General features: G+C 41.8%; 1 protein-coding gene across 1 annotated transcript in view; it reads left to right on the forward strand.

Moving 5' to 3' along the window:
- Positions 1-17833, forward strand: part of TRPM1 (transient receptor potential cation channel subfamily M member 1) — a 46206-nt gene that overhangs the window by 15365 nt on the left and 13008 nt on the right. The window contains exons 8-19 of the mRNA XM_042476030.1: positions 773-947; positions 1864-1987; positions 5010-5082; positions 5404-5504; positions 6290-6460; positions 7519-7653; positions 8020-8070; positions 10823-10963; positions 11727-11756; positions 14824-15113; positions 15394-15622; positions 16465-16587. Coding sequence (XP_042331964.1) covers positions 773-947; positions 1864-1987; positions 5010-5082; positions 5404-5504; positions 6290-6460; positions 7519-7653; positions 8020-8070; positions 10823-10963; positions 11727-11756; positions 14824-15113; positions 15394-15622; positions 16465-16587 — 1643 coding nt within the window. The remainder of the gene's footprint in view (positions 1-772; positions 948-1863; positions 1988-5009; positions 5083-5403; positions 5505-6289; positions 6461-7518; positions 7654-8019; positions 8071-10822; positions 10964-11726; positions 11757-14823; positions 15114-15393; positions 15623-16464; positions 16588-17833) is intronic.

A 17833-nucleotide genomic window follows, 5' to 3' on the forward strand; every position in this document is an offset into this window, starting at 1 on the left:
CCTGGCAACCATGTCTCTGGACATGGGCTGAAGCCCAAAAGAAGGACAGAGAAATAAACTTTCCTCCTTCATCCATAACTTTTGTTCCCTAGTGGAAATGATCTTCACTCCATTTGTCTGAGATGAGAAGAGCTCTTTTCCAGGATCCTTAACAAGAACATCAGTTAATGCCAGTCAATCAAGGAGTGAACCTCTCAACAACATTCATGCCTCTTTTGGAAGGATGGGTGGGTTTAAGCCTCAAGTCGCTGGTAAGCTGCCCACCAAACGTTGTATACACAATGTTGGGATTATTATTATTATTATTATTATTATTATTATTATGTTTCCCTTCTAGTCCTGCAGCTTCCTGACCTGTGACCAAGGCTGCCTGGATCCCGTGACCTGTGGGCTTCCCTTTGTCATCCTATGCCTGGAGATCGCAGAGAGGCAGGGATCGCAAAGGGGTGCTCAGCTGTCGTCTCTAACGTCGGCCAGCCATTCCTTGCAGCAGCCCTAAGAATAAAGAGCTTAGGACCAGTCCTTTTGCAAAGAGAGGGTGCCAGTTTGTTGCCGCTTGAGCTACTTGTGGCCTGATTTAAAATTTAAGACTTGCGTTGCTGCCATTTATATTTAGAGATATGCTACGGTTCCATGGGTTGCTCAGGATTTTACCCTTCTCTCACCCTTTGGTATTTGCATGACATCTTTGTTGGTGAAGAAGCTACAGCTTCCTTCCAGTCTCTTGGAACATTTATTTAGAGTTTAATGATTTTCTCCTTTTGTTTTATAGGTCTTGGGCAGGGGGTCCCCGTGGTTGGACTGATAGTGGAAGGAGGACCCAACGTGATTTCAATCGTCTTGGAGTGCCTCCGTGAAGACCCGCCGCTTCCCGTTGTGATCTGCGACGGCAGTGGCCGAGCGTCAGACATCTTATCATTTGCGCACAAGTACTCAGAAGAAGGAGGGTAAGAGGACTAAGCCCAGTAACATGGCAGAATATGAGACAGAGGAAATTATCCCATGCGGCTTTAAAACCACTATTGATGCAAGACCATAGTGCCATGTTTTGTGGTGTGTGCCTTTAAGTCAGTGATTCTCAACCTTCCTAATGCCATGACCCACAGGTTGAGAACCGCAAAGATGTCGCAACCCAGAGATTGAGAACTGCTGCATTTCACTATTGTAGATTATAGCGCCAACCCTGGGTCTTAGGCAACTCCTGTGAAAGGGTGGTTTGACCCCCAAAGGGGTTGCGACCCACAGGTTGAGAACTGCTGCTTTCAGTCATTTCTGACTTACCCCGACCCTAAGGTGAACCTTTAATAGGGTTTTCTTGGCAAGATTTGTTCAGGGGAGATTGCCATTACCTTCCTCTGAGTCTTGTAAGGTGCGCCAGTATATTTATGACACTCATTCTCTATCTGTGTTATTTTCCTTAGACTTTCAAGACAAAATGCAGTTCAAAAATACTGGGGAAAGACTTAATCATAAGGGTTGAGATCCTATTACCATTAAGGTTGTGGTACCATTATCCAGGAGTAAACCCCCACACAACTCGATAATGACACATGTGAGTGTCTGCCTTCAAGTCAACTGTTGACTTGAACAATGTTGACTTGTTGACTTAATCCTCCAAGGTGGTTTTGCCAGTCCCTTCCTCTGAAATACAGTCTAAAACATTGGTATTCATTGGTGGTCTCCCCTCCAAGTACTAACCAGGTTTGACCCTGCTGAGCTTCCAAGATCCGACAGAGTTGGATGCCTTTTTTAGGCCACTCAATAAAGACACTAACTTTGTAACTGACATCTGCTTGATTGTCTTACAAGCCTATACATGAACATTTCCCCCCTTTTCTCTCTCTCTTTGCAAAATCTTTTTAGCATCATTAGCGAGTCACTCAGGGACCAGCTACTTGTCACCATCCAGAAAACCTTTAACTACAGCCGGAATCAAGCTCACCAGCTGTTTGTTATCCTCATGGAATGTATGAAGAAGAAAGAACTGGTAATGAACTTTATACTTTACATATACGTATTTGTAGAAAGTATAAATAAATGTACTTTATTTTCAAAAGCAAGCAACCGTCAGAACCATGAGGAAATTGAAATAGTAAAAGAGGTCCCCTACCTTGGGTCAAATATGGATCAGAATGGGGACTGCAGTCAAGAGATCAGAATAAGACTGGGGCCTCATTCCCACTATGGTTTAAATCGGATCATGACTCGACACAATGAGATTTTAACCACCATGGTTTCCACTTAATCTGAATGGGAAGGGCAGCCATGAAAGAACTAGAAAAGATCCTAAAGAGTAAAGATATACAAGTGAGTGTGAAAGTTAGAATTGTACAAGCTGTTGTTTTCCTTATTACCGTGAATGCAAGAAGTGGACAGCGAGGAAAGAGCCAGCACAGGAGGGAAACCAATTAATTTCAAATGTGGTATTGGAAAAGAGTGCTGAGGATGCCATGGATGGGCCAAAAGGAAAAACAAGTAAGTCCTAGAACAGATCAAGCCTGCAATCTCCCTGGAAGTCAAGATGATAAAGTTGAGGTTGTTGTACTTTGGTCACGTCATGAGAAGGAATGATTCATTGGAAAAGACAATAATGCTAGGAAAGGTGGAGAGATGTAGAAAGAAAGGAAGACTGCATGCTAGATGGATGGACTCTGTTAAGAAAGTCACAGATATGAATTTACAGGACCTAAGCAGTGGAAGATAGGAAGTCTTGGGCCCCATTGACACTACAAATCTGGGTTGAACCTTTGGTGTTCACACACGTCCCAAATGCACTCCATGCACTTTTGGAGGGCAGAGAGCAAAACCCCCCACTTAACCCAGGATATTCAATACTGGCCCCCCCCCCCCAAGTTTTCCTTAAAGAACCATATCTTGGATTCAGGTAATGGCGCCTTTCTCTGGTTAACCAGTTTCCCCAAGACTTTGCTCTGAAGTATGAATGGGAAACCCCCGCCTCTGATGTTTTGCTAGTCACATGGCTTGAGCATCTGGGCAGCCAGGGAATCCCTTCGGATTATATAATCTCCCCGTCCTCAAAAGCCTCCATCAACGGATGGCTTTTCTGTATCCCTCCCCTTCCCACCCTGAACCCATGGAAAGAAAGAAAGCAAATTATTTGCAGCAATAGCAATTAAATCTCGCTCGCTCTTTCAAAAGGAATGTTAGGAGACCAATTTGATCAGATTATATATAAATCCCCGTGTTCCGGTTTGGAAATAAATGCTTGCAGACAGAATATCCAGCCCACTCGTTCATGTTTCCTTCTCTGTCAAATTCAACAAGTTTGTCTATGGTTTTGCAAGTCTCTGTGGCAAATTTAACCAGCATGGTGTGGAGGTTTGAGTATTGGACCACAATTTTGGAGACCAGAGTGCAGTTTCCAATCCAGCCATGGAAACTGACCAAGTGATCTGGAGTGAGTCACATACTCTCAGCCCTTCCAAAAACCCTGTGAAAGGTTTGCCTTAGGGTCACCATAAGTTGGAAATGATCATAGAATCATTGAGTTGGAAGAGACCACAAGGGCCATCCAGTCCAACCCCATTCTGCCATGCAGGAAATCTGAATCAAAGCATCCCCAACAGATGGCCATCCAGCCTCTGTTTGAAGACCTCCAATAAAGGAGACTCCATTATCCTCCGAGGAAGGAGTGTGTTCCACTGTCAAACAGCACTTACTGTCAGGAAGTTCCTCCTAATGTTGAGCTGGAATCTCCTTTCTTGGAGCTTGCATCCATTGTTCCGTGTTCTAGTCTCTGGAGCAACAGAAAACAAACTTGCTCCCTCCTCAATGTGACATCCCTTCAATGACTTGAAGACATACAACAACAAGAAAAGGGCAGACTTGAGAGCAGACTTGAGAGCCTTGTGATAGAACCTACTGACTTGCATTGGAGCTGCTGATCCCCACCTTTGCTTCTCTCCTTTCTTCTGCCATGCAACATAGATGAATTTTGCAGGAGGTTTACTTGGCATCAGAGCCCCACCATCCAAAGATCACAGAATGGGCACTCATAAATAGGTAGAGAAGACTAGTCAAAAATATTTCCCAATATGGTCCAAAATGTTCTTCTCGTGTATTAAGAAACCCTAATGAAAAGATTCTTGGACTGACGAGAATTTTCACAGTTTGGGACTCATCCCATACAAAATTCACTTATGGTTGCTTTGCAGAGAAAGCATCCTTTTTCTGTGTAAGAAATAATACTGTTGCGTAGAAATATTGTATCTTATGCAGACAATGCTCTTTCCTGTGCAAACAACAACAACAACAAAAACCTACATATGAATTTTGTGTAGAATGAGTCTCAAACTGCAGTCTCCAAAAATGACCCAGTTTTCAAAGACCTTCTTTCAGTGAGAAAAAAAAATCACTAAAATTGCTCAATTTGTTCTTCAAGAAGAAAATTAGTGAAGAATTACATCCCTGTTATAACAAGGCTTTCTTGAGTCCAAAACGCATTGCAGAAATGATGCAGTCTGAAACCCCTTTAACTGCCCTGGTTCAATACTAGGAAATTCTGGGAACCATGGTTTTGTGAGACATTTAGCCTTCTCTTCAGAGAGTTCTGGTGCCACAATAAGCTACAATTCTCAGGATTCCCTAGCATTAAGCCAGGGCAGTTAAAGCGGTCTCAAACTGGATTGCTTCTGCAGTGTGTTTTGCACCGAAGCTAAAGAACAATGCCTTTTTTAGGGAAGCCTTTTTGCAGATAATCAAACCTTGGCTTTTCACTTAAAAGGCTTCAGATTGGTTTCGGGAAGAAGCTATGCTCTGAAACATAATTCATACGTACTTTTTTGGGTGCTGGAAGAATTAATAATCAGTTCATTGATCAAAAAATTATTCAACCTGGCATTTTTTGGGGATTAGATAGGTCTGTTTTTGTTGGTTCTGGGCTTATCTGCATCGGCCAGAAAACCTCCTTTTGGTACATGAACTGTAGATGGGAATGAATAGGGAAAAGGAGTGACTATTTATGCCTTTTCTTCTTTGCGGATATTTAGATCACTGTGTTCCGCATGGGATCCGAAGGACAGCAGGACATTGAGATGTCTATCTTGACAGCGTTGCTTAAAGGTGAGTTATGCAAACAAGGATGCAGATGGCACATATAATGGATAAAGACACAGAGGAAAAAAACACTGGAGAACAATTTTATATCCATCTTCAGTAGCAAGACTTCTTTTCATGCAAAAATTAAAACTTCAGCAAATAGCCACAATTGAAAACTAAGTCAAAGCCCAGTGTGGCATAGTGGTTTGACAGTTGGACTATGACACTGGAGGCCAGGGTTCAAATCTTTTATTTTCCTTCTTACTTAGTTTATTTATTTGGTGGAAATATTAAACCTGCCTGCATTGTAGGAAAGAAGTAACACATCCTCCTGTGTTCCCATAGGTACCAATGCGTCCGCACCGGATCAGTTGAGTTTAGCCTTGGCTTGGAACCGGGTGGATATCGCACGCAGTCAGATCTTTGTCTTTGGACACCACTGGCCGGTAACAATTTTCTTGCTAAATTATATGGTCATTTAAAAAAAAAACAATCACAATTACAGCAGACCCTTGGTATCCACTGGAATTTAGTTCCAGGACCCAAAATCCATGGATGCTCAAGTCCCATTAGATACAATGGTGCAGCAAAATGTCAAAATCAAGGTTTGCTTTTTGAAATTTATGTTGCATGTGCTCGACTATAAGTCGACCTCATGGATAAATCGAGGGCAGATTTTGGGTCCAAAATTATGGATTTTGATATGATCCATGGATCAGTCGAGGGTAAAACATAGGGGCATGTAATGAAGGATGTAAAGGATATATATGATTAAAGTACAGAACTTACATTGACCCGTGAATAAGTCAACTCAGTTTTTTGGGGTCAATTTTTAACTTAAATTTCTAGACTCATCCATGAGTATATACAGTATATATTTTAATGTATTCAAGCCTTGGATGGTTGAATCCATGGATAAAGAATCCGTGGATATGGAGGGACAACTGTATCTAGTTTTTGTCCAAGCGTCCAGCCATCTCTGGTCATTTCTAAGGAAATCCTAGGATTTGTAGTTTTACAACCTCTTTAGCCTCCTCTGCCAAAGAGCGCTGGTGAAATCACTATAGCTGTGTAACATGAAAGAGCCCAAAGTCTTTGTGTGGCTCTGTTTTGTCTTCAAATCCCTGGTTCCTTGCTCATCCAGATGTGGATTTGGTACTTCTATGCACAGATTGTCCCGATGCGTCCTCTTGGACCACTAAGCCACCATTTTGTTCCTTCTTAACTGCAGCCCTTGGGAAGCCTTACAGCCGCCGATGGGACAGGCCCTGAAAAGGAAAAGAAATCTCCAGTGCCTCAAGCAAAAGGAAGAGGGAAAGGAAAAGGAAAAAAGAAGGGAGGGAAGCAGAAGGAAGAGCCAGAGGAAGAAACGGACCCAAGGAAGCTTGAATTACTAAGCTGGGTGAGCTATGGCAATTTGTAAATACAGAAATATAGAAATATACGGATGCTAGATGAGTAAATTTGGATAAAGTCACTGGAGAAGAGGTAATATGAAATATCTTATCATAGAGGTAAAAGAAGACGAAAAACCGTTATAGGTTTTCTTTTGCTGTCGTTTGAAAAATCCAGCCAGAAAACAATCTTTAAAGAAAAATGCGAAAGAAGCGTAAGGATACATGATTATCACACACACACACACACACACACACACACACATATATACACATACATATATACACATACATATATACACACACATATACACACACACATATATACACACACATACTGTATATGAGTAATTCCAGAAGAAAGTAAAAGTAATAACTATCAGAAAAATATGAAGAAGGAAGTAACAGTTTTCTTTTGTCTCTTAATATGTTTGATTAATGGTTGTTTTCTTGTTTGTGTGTATTGTTTTCAACTGTTAGATATCAATAAAATGTATTATATAAAAAAGAATAAAATGGTTAGATAGATAGATAGAATTTTAGCATAAAGTTATATATATATATATATATATATATATATATATATAAATTTTTAAGCAGAAAGTGTTTTTGAGTGTTTTTGAAAGTGTAATTAGTATGATTTATATTTATATTTATGTGGGTGGAGGGGTGGGGACTGTGATAATTTATGATTTATTGTATTACCTAATTTTATTCCGTATTGTAACCTGCCTTGATCCATAGGGAGAGGCTGGCTAGAAATAATAATAATAATAATAATAATAATAATAATAATAATAATAATAATAATAATAATAATAATAGATTATTTTCAAGAGGAAGAGAATACAAACCCCCAAACTGACCCAAAAAAGGACTTCATGGACATAAAGTGGACTTACACTTCCATGTGTCACTATCAGGATGCCAGACATTGCTTGGCATAAGTTTGCACAGATTTTAGCTTACCTTTGCAGGTGCAAGACCTTGGACAATCCAATTCTGATCTCTAGAAATATCACTGGATTTGGCACTTTTACTCAGTGGCATATTTTGCTTTCTGCAGGTAAACTCCCTGGAGCAAGCAATGTTGGATGCCCTGGTCTTGGATCGGGTGGATTTTGTAAAGCTCCTGATTGAAAATGGAGTCAGCATGCAGCGTTTCCTCACGATCCCGCGGTTGGAGGAACTTTACAACACGGTGAGTAACAATGGTGGAAACTGCCCTGCCAGAACACAAAATGCTGGCAAACATAGCCTTAATGTAAATTCACCAGAGTGAAAACTCAAATGCTTAGCCCTTTTAGTCTGGGTTGGGATGTAAAAGGATCTTGCAGCACCTTTGAAATTAACTGAGAGGAAGAGGTTTGTAGCATAAGCTGATGCAAAAATAAAGCAGTTTGACACCACTTTAACTTCCATGGCTCAATGCTATGGGATCCTCGGATTTGTAGTTTGTCGATGCACCAAAGGAAGGCTAAATATCCCACAAAACATGGCCAGAAACTGGTGCAAACAGTCCTTTTAAGACATCGTCTGACAGTGCCTCCCTGTTGCCTTTTTTCAGAGATTGGGTCCGCCAAACACCCTACATCTGCTTGTCAGGGATGTGAAAAAGGTAAGATAATGTGTGTGTTTGTGTAGGAAAAGAGATGCTGAGAAGAGCAACATACTTTTCATAATTCTTGACATGAGAAAAGGGAACATGATGCAATGTTGGTTGCTGGGTCACATGCATCATAGATGTTTTTTCTGGGGGCAAAAATCCCCATTTTCTCTTCATGATCAAGTGAGATTATAGAATGTGGGGTGCAAACATCTTGCACCAGTGCCATGGCAAAAGCATGGAGTAGCTGACAAGGAGGACTCAGGAATCTGGCATCTGTGGATTTAGCTGCAGTGCAGTCATTCTCTATCTCTACTGTCTTCCACTTTCTAGCATTACAGTATTATCTTTTCCAGTGATTCATCCCATCTCATGATATGCCCAAAGAACGACAGCCTCAGTTCAATCACTTTGATTCTATGGAGAGTTCAGGATTGATTTGCTGTTTGACCCATTTATTTGCCTTTGGAGGCAGTCTGTGGGGTCAGAGTGGGGTATAGGGAGTGGGTAAAGATGAGTTTTCTCCCTTTCTTACTATACTAAAGCCTAGGAATCATCCAAAGAAGATGACTGCCAAACAAAAGGAATGATAGTTTTTTTGTGGGTTTTTCAGGCTATGTGGCCTTATTCTAGAAGAGTTTATTACATAGCCCCCCAAAACCATGAAAAACTATGGATGCCAGCCATGAAAGCCCTTGACTTCACAAAAGAAATAATGTCTTCACCTATCCCAGAAATCCTTAACTAACAAGAAGTGGGAATGACCACTAATTTTTATTAGAAATATTCATATAGCAGGACAATTCTAGCAAGGGCTTTTAGCCTTCATGGCTTAATGGAAATGCCAATGTCCACCTGCTGGAGGCAGATAACAAAGGATGAATGTTATCTTCATGCTTAGCTTGGGCTTATCTTGGACATGGAAAGGTAGGCCGTATTGGCCTCTAGTCTGATCCAGTGGGGTATTTGATATATTGCTGTGTTAACTGGAGAGAAGAAGATTCCCAAATAATAAAGGGCATATGGTGGGTCACAATGAACATCTGTTCATTAGATGAAGTCTATGCATGTTGTGTGTTCATCTTTCATGTTTCGATGTCAGCAATTTTCAGTGTCATTAACATCCCATTGTATGTTTCTCCATCTCTCTCCCTGCTTCCATTGCATTCCCTTGGCTCTTTCTCACTCAGCGACTATCTGGGGGATTTGGATGGGTTAACATGGAGGTGAATGACTCACTTAGAACGTGACATTGTCGCCTTAGTTAGTTGCTGTCTCGCTTGTTGTAGACTAGACTCCCGTTGCATAAAAGGCACCCAACAGTAGAGCATTGTGTTCCCGTCGGCGCTGTAGGAGGTGTGCCAAGTTTTAATAGAAACGTCCAATCTTCAGCAACATGAGCGTAGAGGCTATACACAACTGCCTTGTTTACCAAATCTGGATGGTGGATTAATCGAAAGCTTGTTGGGCTTTGAGAGATTGCTAAGTGTAGTTAACATGGGTTTCCTAAATAGCAGCTGGCTGTTGGATTTCTGACCAGCATAGAATCCTGATAGCTCTCTAATGAAGCAGAATCCCGGAAGCTGATGACTCCAAAATTAATACAGAGAGGAACATCTGCTCCCAAATTGGGGCTTATGGTTTACCATTGACTTTCATTCCTGATGCTCACTCCAGTCACTCAGTGTTCATGAGCAACGCTGGGTCCAGTGTCTTCAGCTGAAGGTCTTCTTCTGGAACCTCCTAGTCTGATGACCTTCCCATTAACCAAAGCATTGGGCTTCCTCAACCAAGGGTCCATGCCTTCGTAACTTCCTTTTGCTTCTCTGTAAGAAATGAACCATTGCCAGAAGGTGAATGAACAAACAGGAGAGATGCTAAGAAGACTAGAAGGAGCCTTCACATTCCCTGTAGCAGCTGTCAAAAATGAGAGCTGCTACAGGTGCCCAGAGACCTCTGAATATGTGGAGCTCATCCAGATGCTGTGTGAAGCTGAAGCTTTCTTTAGCAGTAGCAGAGGCTGCTTTGGCAGATCTTCAGGTATCCTTATTTTGCACTATATACACTAGTCCCTCCACATTTGCGGCTTTGACTTTTGCAAATTTGATTATTCACAGATTTTATTAATATGCTCTTCTTGTCATTGGAGATTGACTTGAGGGCAGTTAACAACATCAAAAAGGAATATCTAGGTCCTCCAGCACAACTCTATGGTCAACTTTAACCAAAAGTTGCACTGAAGGACCTAGAGATTCCTAGAGAGAACACTTAGCTAGCGTTTGTAGCTCCTCCGGCACAATTCTATGGTCAATGTTTGGCAGGTGTTGACCACAGAGTTGCACTGGAGGACTTAGAGATTCATAGAGAGATGTCCTCTCAGATAAATACATAGTGTGTTTGTTATTTGTGGTTTTTCCACATTCACATGGGGTCATGTGCCCCTAACCCCAGTGAATATGGAGGGACAAGTGTATAGTGTTGTTTATTTTGCACCATAGATATAGCACCATCAATGTACCTGCAATAAAAACTCAAAAGCCCAGCCCTGTCAAGGGCATCCAATCAAAAATATATACAGTTTGCTGGGGTTAGGGGCATAAACCACCACCACTGCAAAAGTGAGGAATATAAGCATGCTATTTTTAGATAGATAGATAGATAGATAGATAGATAGATAGATAGATAGATAGCTGAGAGAATAAATATATGTTCTTCCTGTCTGTATTATTTTGGGAAATGATGACATTTCAGTTGGGATTTCCAGGGCAACCTGCCTCCAGATTACCACATCAGCCTCATTGACATTGGCCTGGTGCTAGAATATCTCATGGGGGGAGCGTATCGCTGCAACTATACGCGGAAGAGCTTCCGAACCCTGTACAACAATTTATTTGGACCAAAGAGGGTAAGAATCAGTTGAAGCTATCACCAGCTCCTCACAGGAATTACACATTGGTTTTGTCTCCATAGTCAATCTTGTGCAGAAGATATTAAGGGTTCATCTGAACCACCATAATGTGCTTTATGTAGGGCTGCCCTTGATGATCACTCAGCAGTTGCAGCTAGTGCAAAATGCCAAGGCTGGATTGCTAACTGGATCACCATCCAGAAACCATGTAGCACCAGTTTTAATGGAATTGCACTGGCTGCCACTATGCTTCTGTTCTGAATTCAAGGTGCTGCTGAGAATATTTAAATCCCTATATGGCTCCAGACCCCAATACCTGAAGGGTTGTTGTTGCTGTTGCGTGCCTTCATGTCATTTCCAACTTATGGCAACCCTAAGGCGAACCTATGTTGGAGTTTTCTTTGCATGATTTGTTCAGAGGGAGTTTGCCTTTGCCTTCCTCTGAGGCTGAGAGATTGTGACTTGTCCAAGTTCACCAAGTGGGTTTCCGTGGCGGAGCAAGGATTTGAATCTTGATCCCCATAGTCCAACGCTGAAACCACTATGCCACACTGGCTGTCTATACATGAAGGATTAGCCTTCTTTACATATTTCTGCATGAGAACTGTTGGAGGAACCATCTTCTGTGTTCCATAGTGGACAGGACAATACATTGTGGGAGGACATGGGTGAGAGACTCCTCTATTGACAAATTAAACATTGTTGCATAATAAACTAATATTTCCTTCCCTCTTTTCTTTCTTTCCTCTTAAACATGCAGCCTAAAGCTCTCAAGCTTCTAGGGATGGAGGTAAGGTTTTGTTTCATCACATAAGTAGAACTCTCCACTTCTCACTTTGATTCCCTAATTTTAGAAGCAAATGTCCAAGATAACTGACCGACCGTCCGCTTAATTGGTTTGCTTCTGCCAGGTTGCATCTTCATAAAGCGCTCTGGTTTTCTCCAGGTAGCAGGATGGATCATGACCCAAGTTGCACATAGCAGGTCAATCCAAAGATTAACTTTCCCTAGGTGTTGCAAGGTTTTGGGTGGATGTGCTGCACAGCTGTTTCCCAGGTGCTCTGTAATGCCCATCAAATTAGTCCTGGTTTGATAGCAATGGTCCCAACTAATCCTCTCTCCTTCCACTATTTCAGCTACTTTAAAACGTCCCTGTTTCTCTCTCCTCCTCCCACTTTCTCCCGCATCCTCAGCTTACTTCCATTGCTGCAAACTGAGTTCCAAGTGAAAAAGGAGTTTATACTCCATTAACTCAGGTCCAAAACAAAGTGCAGAAATAATCCAGTTTGAGACTGCTTCAACTGCCCTTGCTCAATGCTAGGGAATTCTGGAAACTGCAGTTTTGTGAGACATCTAGCCTCCTCTGTCAGAGACATGCTTTGGTCCCACAATAAACTACAATTCCCAGGATTCCCTAGCACTGAGCCGGGGCAGTCAAAGCAGTCTCAAACTACATTATTTCTGCAGTGTGTTTTGGACCTCAGTGAGGGAAGGGGAGAGGAAAGACTGAATCTTGCCCTACCCAGTAGTCAAGGGAAAATCAAACCTAAGCAAACCTATGGGTCCCAATGCTTGTGCATTTTTTCTCATTAATAACATTTGCCGTCTCGACAACACTCTGTTTGGCCATATCTGTCCCAGTTTTCACCCATGAAATGTTGGAAAGTATGTCATATGGCATTGACCACTGGATTGGGTCCCTTCTCTTTACCATGCGGACTCATTTCATTTTGCCCCTAACAGCGTCTCCATTTTCTTGGAACCTGAGACCCCCTGAAACTTGCTAAGTCTCCCACCTGGATAAAGGGGAACATTTCTGCACAGGAAATATCTAAGCCCTTGCTCCAAAAAGGCATTGGCACACATTGTTATATCACAGTAGAAAAATCACTTATAAAACTACATAAACACAAAGCCAAGCCCGTTGCTCTGAAAGCTGGTAAGCAGCTTTGCGCTGTACAAAGGAAGCATCAACAATGCTTAATCTTCTTTGAAATCTCTTTGTATTTTCTGGAAGCTGCAGAACAAACTCTCTGACTCTGCCAAGACAGAAGGTCTCCTGGTTTAGCAAGCCTAGAAGGCCCAGAGCTAGAGATGTGACAAGTTCTCCTAACACTGCAATGAGTAACGGGGTGAATTTCTAAACACTGTGGCCAGAATCTTGTTGGATATTCCCAGTTTTCTAAGACCCACACAGTCACCTGTTGAATGATGAGTCAATAATAAATTAATCCAGTTAATTCAATGGGTCTACTCTAGTAGTAAGGCCTGATTATAGGAGTTAGTCATATCATGGAACAGGAATGAATGACTTTTTGCAAACCACTTTCCAACTTCTTGTCTGGACGGTCAACAGTTACAACTTGGTTTTCTTCCTGTGCAATTTCATACCCATCCACCGAAAACCATGGCGTTTCATACCCTGCTTTGTTCTTCATGCCTCCCTTTCCCAGTTCCTTATTTTCTTGTTGTATCCCTGTAGTAATGTTCCACCCTCCTTGTCCCTTTAGGAAATGGGATAGTTATCCCTTTGGTGAGTCCTGCATAAGTAAAGAGGAGAGATTCCCTGTTCAAAGGTGAAAGTTTAGCTTTCTAAGGACTCTCTTTCTCATCTTCTCCTTTCACATGTTCTTTTGCTTGTTCTCTGCACTGTATCCAAAAATAAACTGAATGTAAGCATTTGTGTTCTTGCTATTTTATATATAAGAAAAGATTCCACTTGCACTTGCCAGAGGTTGCAATCCAGGGGGGTTACTCTGGCTTCTTGAATTCATTCACCAACTCATTTGCCGGGCAATAACACCAATAATTTGGTCCATAGTTCTAAACACAGTAGCCAAATGGCAAAAATGGGAAACAAAGCCCATTTTGCTTTAAAAAAAAAAAGGTTGCCTGCAGAGTGACCCCTGCTGTGATTGCTATGGAAAGGCTCTCTTATACAGGTATACCTCAGTTAACAAAGTTCCTCCTTTAACAGAAAATTTAGTTCCAGGGGCATGGGAAGAATAGGAATTGGTTCCTACATCACACAAAAAAATGAACAGTTTGATTATGTTTCACCGAACCTTTTATCCAAAACTAACAACATACAAACGTGAAATGAAACAACCAAGTCGGGTAAAGTATTACATAAGTATACAAGAACATTTTGAACCTTCCAAAGACCACTTGAAGGCTGCATCCAAAATGAATCCATGGATGACTTTTCCATTCACCAGCTCCCACTTTTCTTATGATTTCTATTTTGTTGGCCAAACCTATAGAGCTATGCTTCTAATTTTTTATTTTAACATCTAGCAGGGAGCTTAGGAGGCAAGCTTCCCTGCGCTTCCCTTTTTGCTGTTCACACATGCTCAGTAAGGTATTACCTTGCCTGTTGTAGGAGATACACACAACCATGGTAGGATTAGCTAGAGAAGAACCTCATTCTCCCTCATCTCAAGCTTTGCTCCATTGTATAGTACAGACAAGCTTATGCAACACAACATGGAAAGTCTGTGTTCCTCCAGCCCTCCTGCACCGTCCTCCCAATGCTGATGCTGCTAGAAATGATCCATTTAGACATAGGATAAGGAAGAAGGTGGACTAGGCAGGCATTAAAAGTCTTGGGAAAAGGAACCTCACCGTCAAAGGTTTTGGTAGCTGGGGTATGCCTTTATTAATAATTTACGCACATCATAATTTTGCATGCTGATATTTCCTGATTTCGTCTCCTGTCTACAACTAAGCAACAGTGCATGGACTTTTTGCTAAACATTTTCCTGCATCTCTTTCTCTTTGCCAAACTATTTGTGGCCTTGCATAGTGTGAGCAAACAGTATCCTCAGTGCAAACTTAATTCCCTTCCTCCTTCCTAGGATGATGAGCCTCCAAGCAAAGGCAAGAAGAAGAAGAAGAAAAAGGAGGAGGAGATCGACATTGACGTGGACGATCCGGAGGTCAGCCGCTTCCAGTACCCCTTCCATGAGCTCATGGTTTGGGCGGTGCTGATGAAGCGCCAGAAGATGGCCCTTTTCCTTTGGCAGCGGGGCGAGGAATCCATGGCTAAGGCTCTGGTGGCTTGCAAACTCTACAAAGCCATGGCCCACGAGTCTTCGGAGAGCGAGTTGGTGGATGACATCTCCCAAGACTTGGACAACAACTCCAAGTTAGTCTGTGTTCTGTTGCAAAATGCAGCATAATACCAAACTTCCCAAGGCTTTAATGTTGAACACTGACCTAATTTATTGATATAAAATAAGCTTTATTGATGGGAAATGATGCAACAGATGGCCTACCATGAAGAAGCATTCTTTTGCCAAGAAAAGTACTAATAGGGAGAATGCTGGGATGTGGGATTCTGTGGGGAATTGGCCCCTAAGTCCCAAGTAGTTGCCCACTGGCTGGCCATTGGATGTGATTCTTTCCTGCCCCCTTGTTTTCTGCAGGGATTTTGGCCAGTTGGCTGTGGAGCTTCTGGACCAGTCCTACAAACACGATGAGCAGGTGGCCATGAAGCTCCTGACCTACGAGCTGAAAAACTGGAGCAATTCCACCTGCCTGAAACTTGCGGTGGCAGCCAAGCACCGGGACTTCATTGCACACACTTGCAGCCAGATGTTACTCACAGACATGTGGATGGGGAGGCTGCGGATGCGGAAGAACCCGGGTCTCAAGGTAACTGCTGAATGGTGTCTTCTGTAGATTCTCTTGTCCACTGGTTTTGTTTAAAGGGTATTCCTCACTTGTACTAGGACCACACATCAATGTTGTTGACTTTTGACCCTGATCTTGACTGTTGCATGAGTAAGAGCTAGCACATGTCATGAGTAAGAACTGCCACATGGTGAGGGCTAAGAGAAACTGGGACCTTTGGGTGATAGCAAGCTCTTGCTGAATAACCCTCCCTTGGAAAACAGATCATGTCCAATTCCTTTTTGTTTTAGGAGACTAGTTAAAAGGTGGGTGATTGGGAAGGCTCTCATAGCAGCAGGCTAAAGAGGCTGCCATTTCTGAAGAACCCAAGAACCTTCAGAAAGTATGGAAGCAGACTCCAGAGCGAAAATACCTCTCCCACTCTGTGTCTCTAGATTCCTGAATCCAAAGATACACCGTCCCTTAGCATGGAAGGCCTGTTTCGCTTCCCTAGCTCATACTTACTGGAAGATCACTCCTCTGCTATGGATTCTTTCTCAAAGACATCCAATCTTCTCCACATTTTAATTGCAGTGAAATTCATACATGTGAAGTTGTATGAAGAATGGCTTCCTTACAGTCTACTGCGTATCATTTTCATTGGGGTTGTTTCTTATTTTGTTTTACATTTTCACTATTTGGAGTGCGTTTTTTTTAATGGATGACCATTATTCATTTTTGCCTACTGAATTTTATCATGCAAGCTAGCATGTAATAAGTAACAATCAGTAAATCTTATCAACTAAAAGATACAAGTGAAGGAGACGTGTCTCAGGATGCTATTCTGATGTTCCATAGTCAAGTTGTCTCTCCTTCTTCTGCAGGTTATAATGGGGATCCTGCTTCCTCCGACCATCTTGTTCCTGGAGTTTCGCACCCACGATGACTACTCCTACCAAACGTCAAAGGAGAACGAAGTTGGGAAAGAAAAGGATGAGGACAATGCGGTCAGTATGGACCCTTTCCAGAATTGGTTAAAACAGCAGCAAAGAGCACAGCTGGTCTTTGTTCAATAATTGTTAAACCTATGCTGCCATTTCTTTGAGTGGATGAATGACAGAATCATAGAATCATACAAGTTGGAAGGGATCACAAAGGCCCCCTAGCCCAGCTTCTGCCATTCATAATGCACAAGTAAAGCACTCCTCAATGATGCCCATCTGCTTAAAATCCTCCAGTGATGGAAAATCCAGCACCCTTTGAAGCAATCTATTCCATGTTTGAATAGCTCTTACAGTAGGGGGGAAAAGTTCTTCCTAATGTTAAGGTGGAATCTCTTTTCCTGGAGCTTGCATCCATTGCTCCATTGTGTCCTAGTCTTTGGAGCTGCAGAAAACATGCTTGCTCCCTCCTCAATATGACATCCTTTCAAGTATTTAAACAGGGCTGTCATATATCATATCACATCATATCATATCATAGTAGTACATTTAGTGTATGTGTTTATATTTGCTTCTAATAAAGACTATATATATATATATATATATATATATATATATATATGAAGTTCCTCCTAATGTTGAGGTGGAATCTCTTTTCCTATAGCTAGAATCCATTGCTCTGGGTCCTGTTCTCTGGAGCAGCAGAAAACAAGCTTGCTCCCTCCTGAATATGACATCCCTTCAAGCATTTAAACAGGGTTATCATATCACATCTTAACCTTCTCTTCTCCAGGCTAAACATACCTATTTTCCTCAGTCGTTCCTCATAAGCCTTGGTTTCCAGAATGTTGATCATCTTGATCACCCTTCTCTGGATGCATTTTAGTTTAGTTTATTGCAGGTCTCCTACATTGACACATAACTTTATTACATGTTCCTTAATACAAGCAACAAAGCAGATATTATTTAACAAAATATAGTTTACATACATAAGCCAACATCCAAAGTTTTTCCTCTGGATGCCTTTTAGTTGGTCCATATCCTTCTTGAACCGTGGTGCCCAGAACTGGAAACTGTATTCCAGATGAGATCTGACCAAAGCAGAATAGAGTGGCACTACTACTTTTATTAACGCACTATGCATTTATTAATTAATCACGTTGGCTTTTTTGGCTGCTGCATCACACTGTTGGCCCATGTTTGTGATTTACATAGATCTGTTTCACAGGTATGGCTTTCAAGCTAGGTGTCACCCAACCTAAATCTGTGCATTTCATTTTTCCTGCCTTGATGTAGTGTCTTATATTTATCC

This window comes from Sceloporus undulatus, chromosome 6, assembly GCF_019175285.1.
Source record: "Sceloporus undulatus isolate JIND9_A2432 ecotype Alabama chromosome 6, SceUnd_v1.1, whole genome shotgun sequence".
Taxonomy (NCBI): Eukaryota; Metazoa; Chordata; class Lepidosauria; order Squamata; family Phrynosomatidae; genus Sceloporus; species Sceloporus undulatus.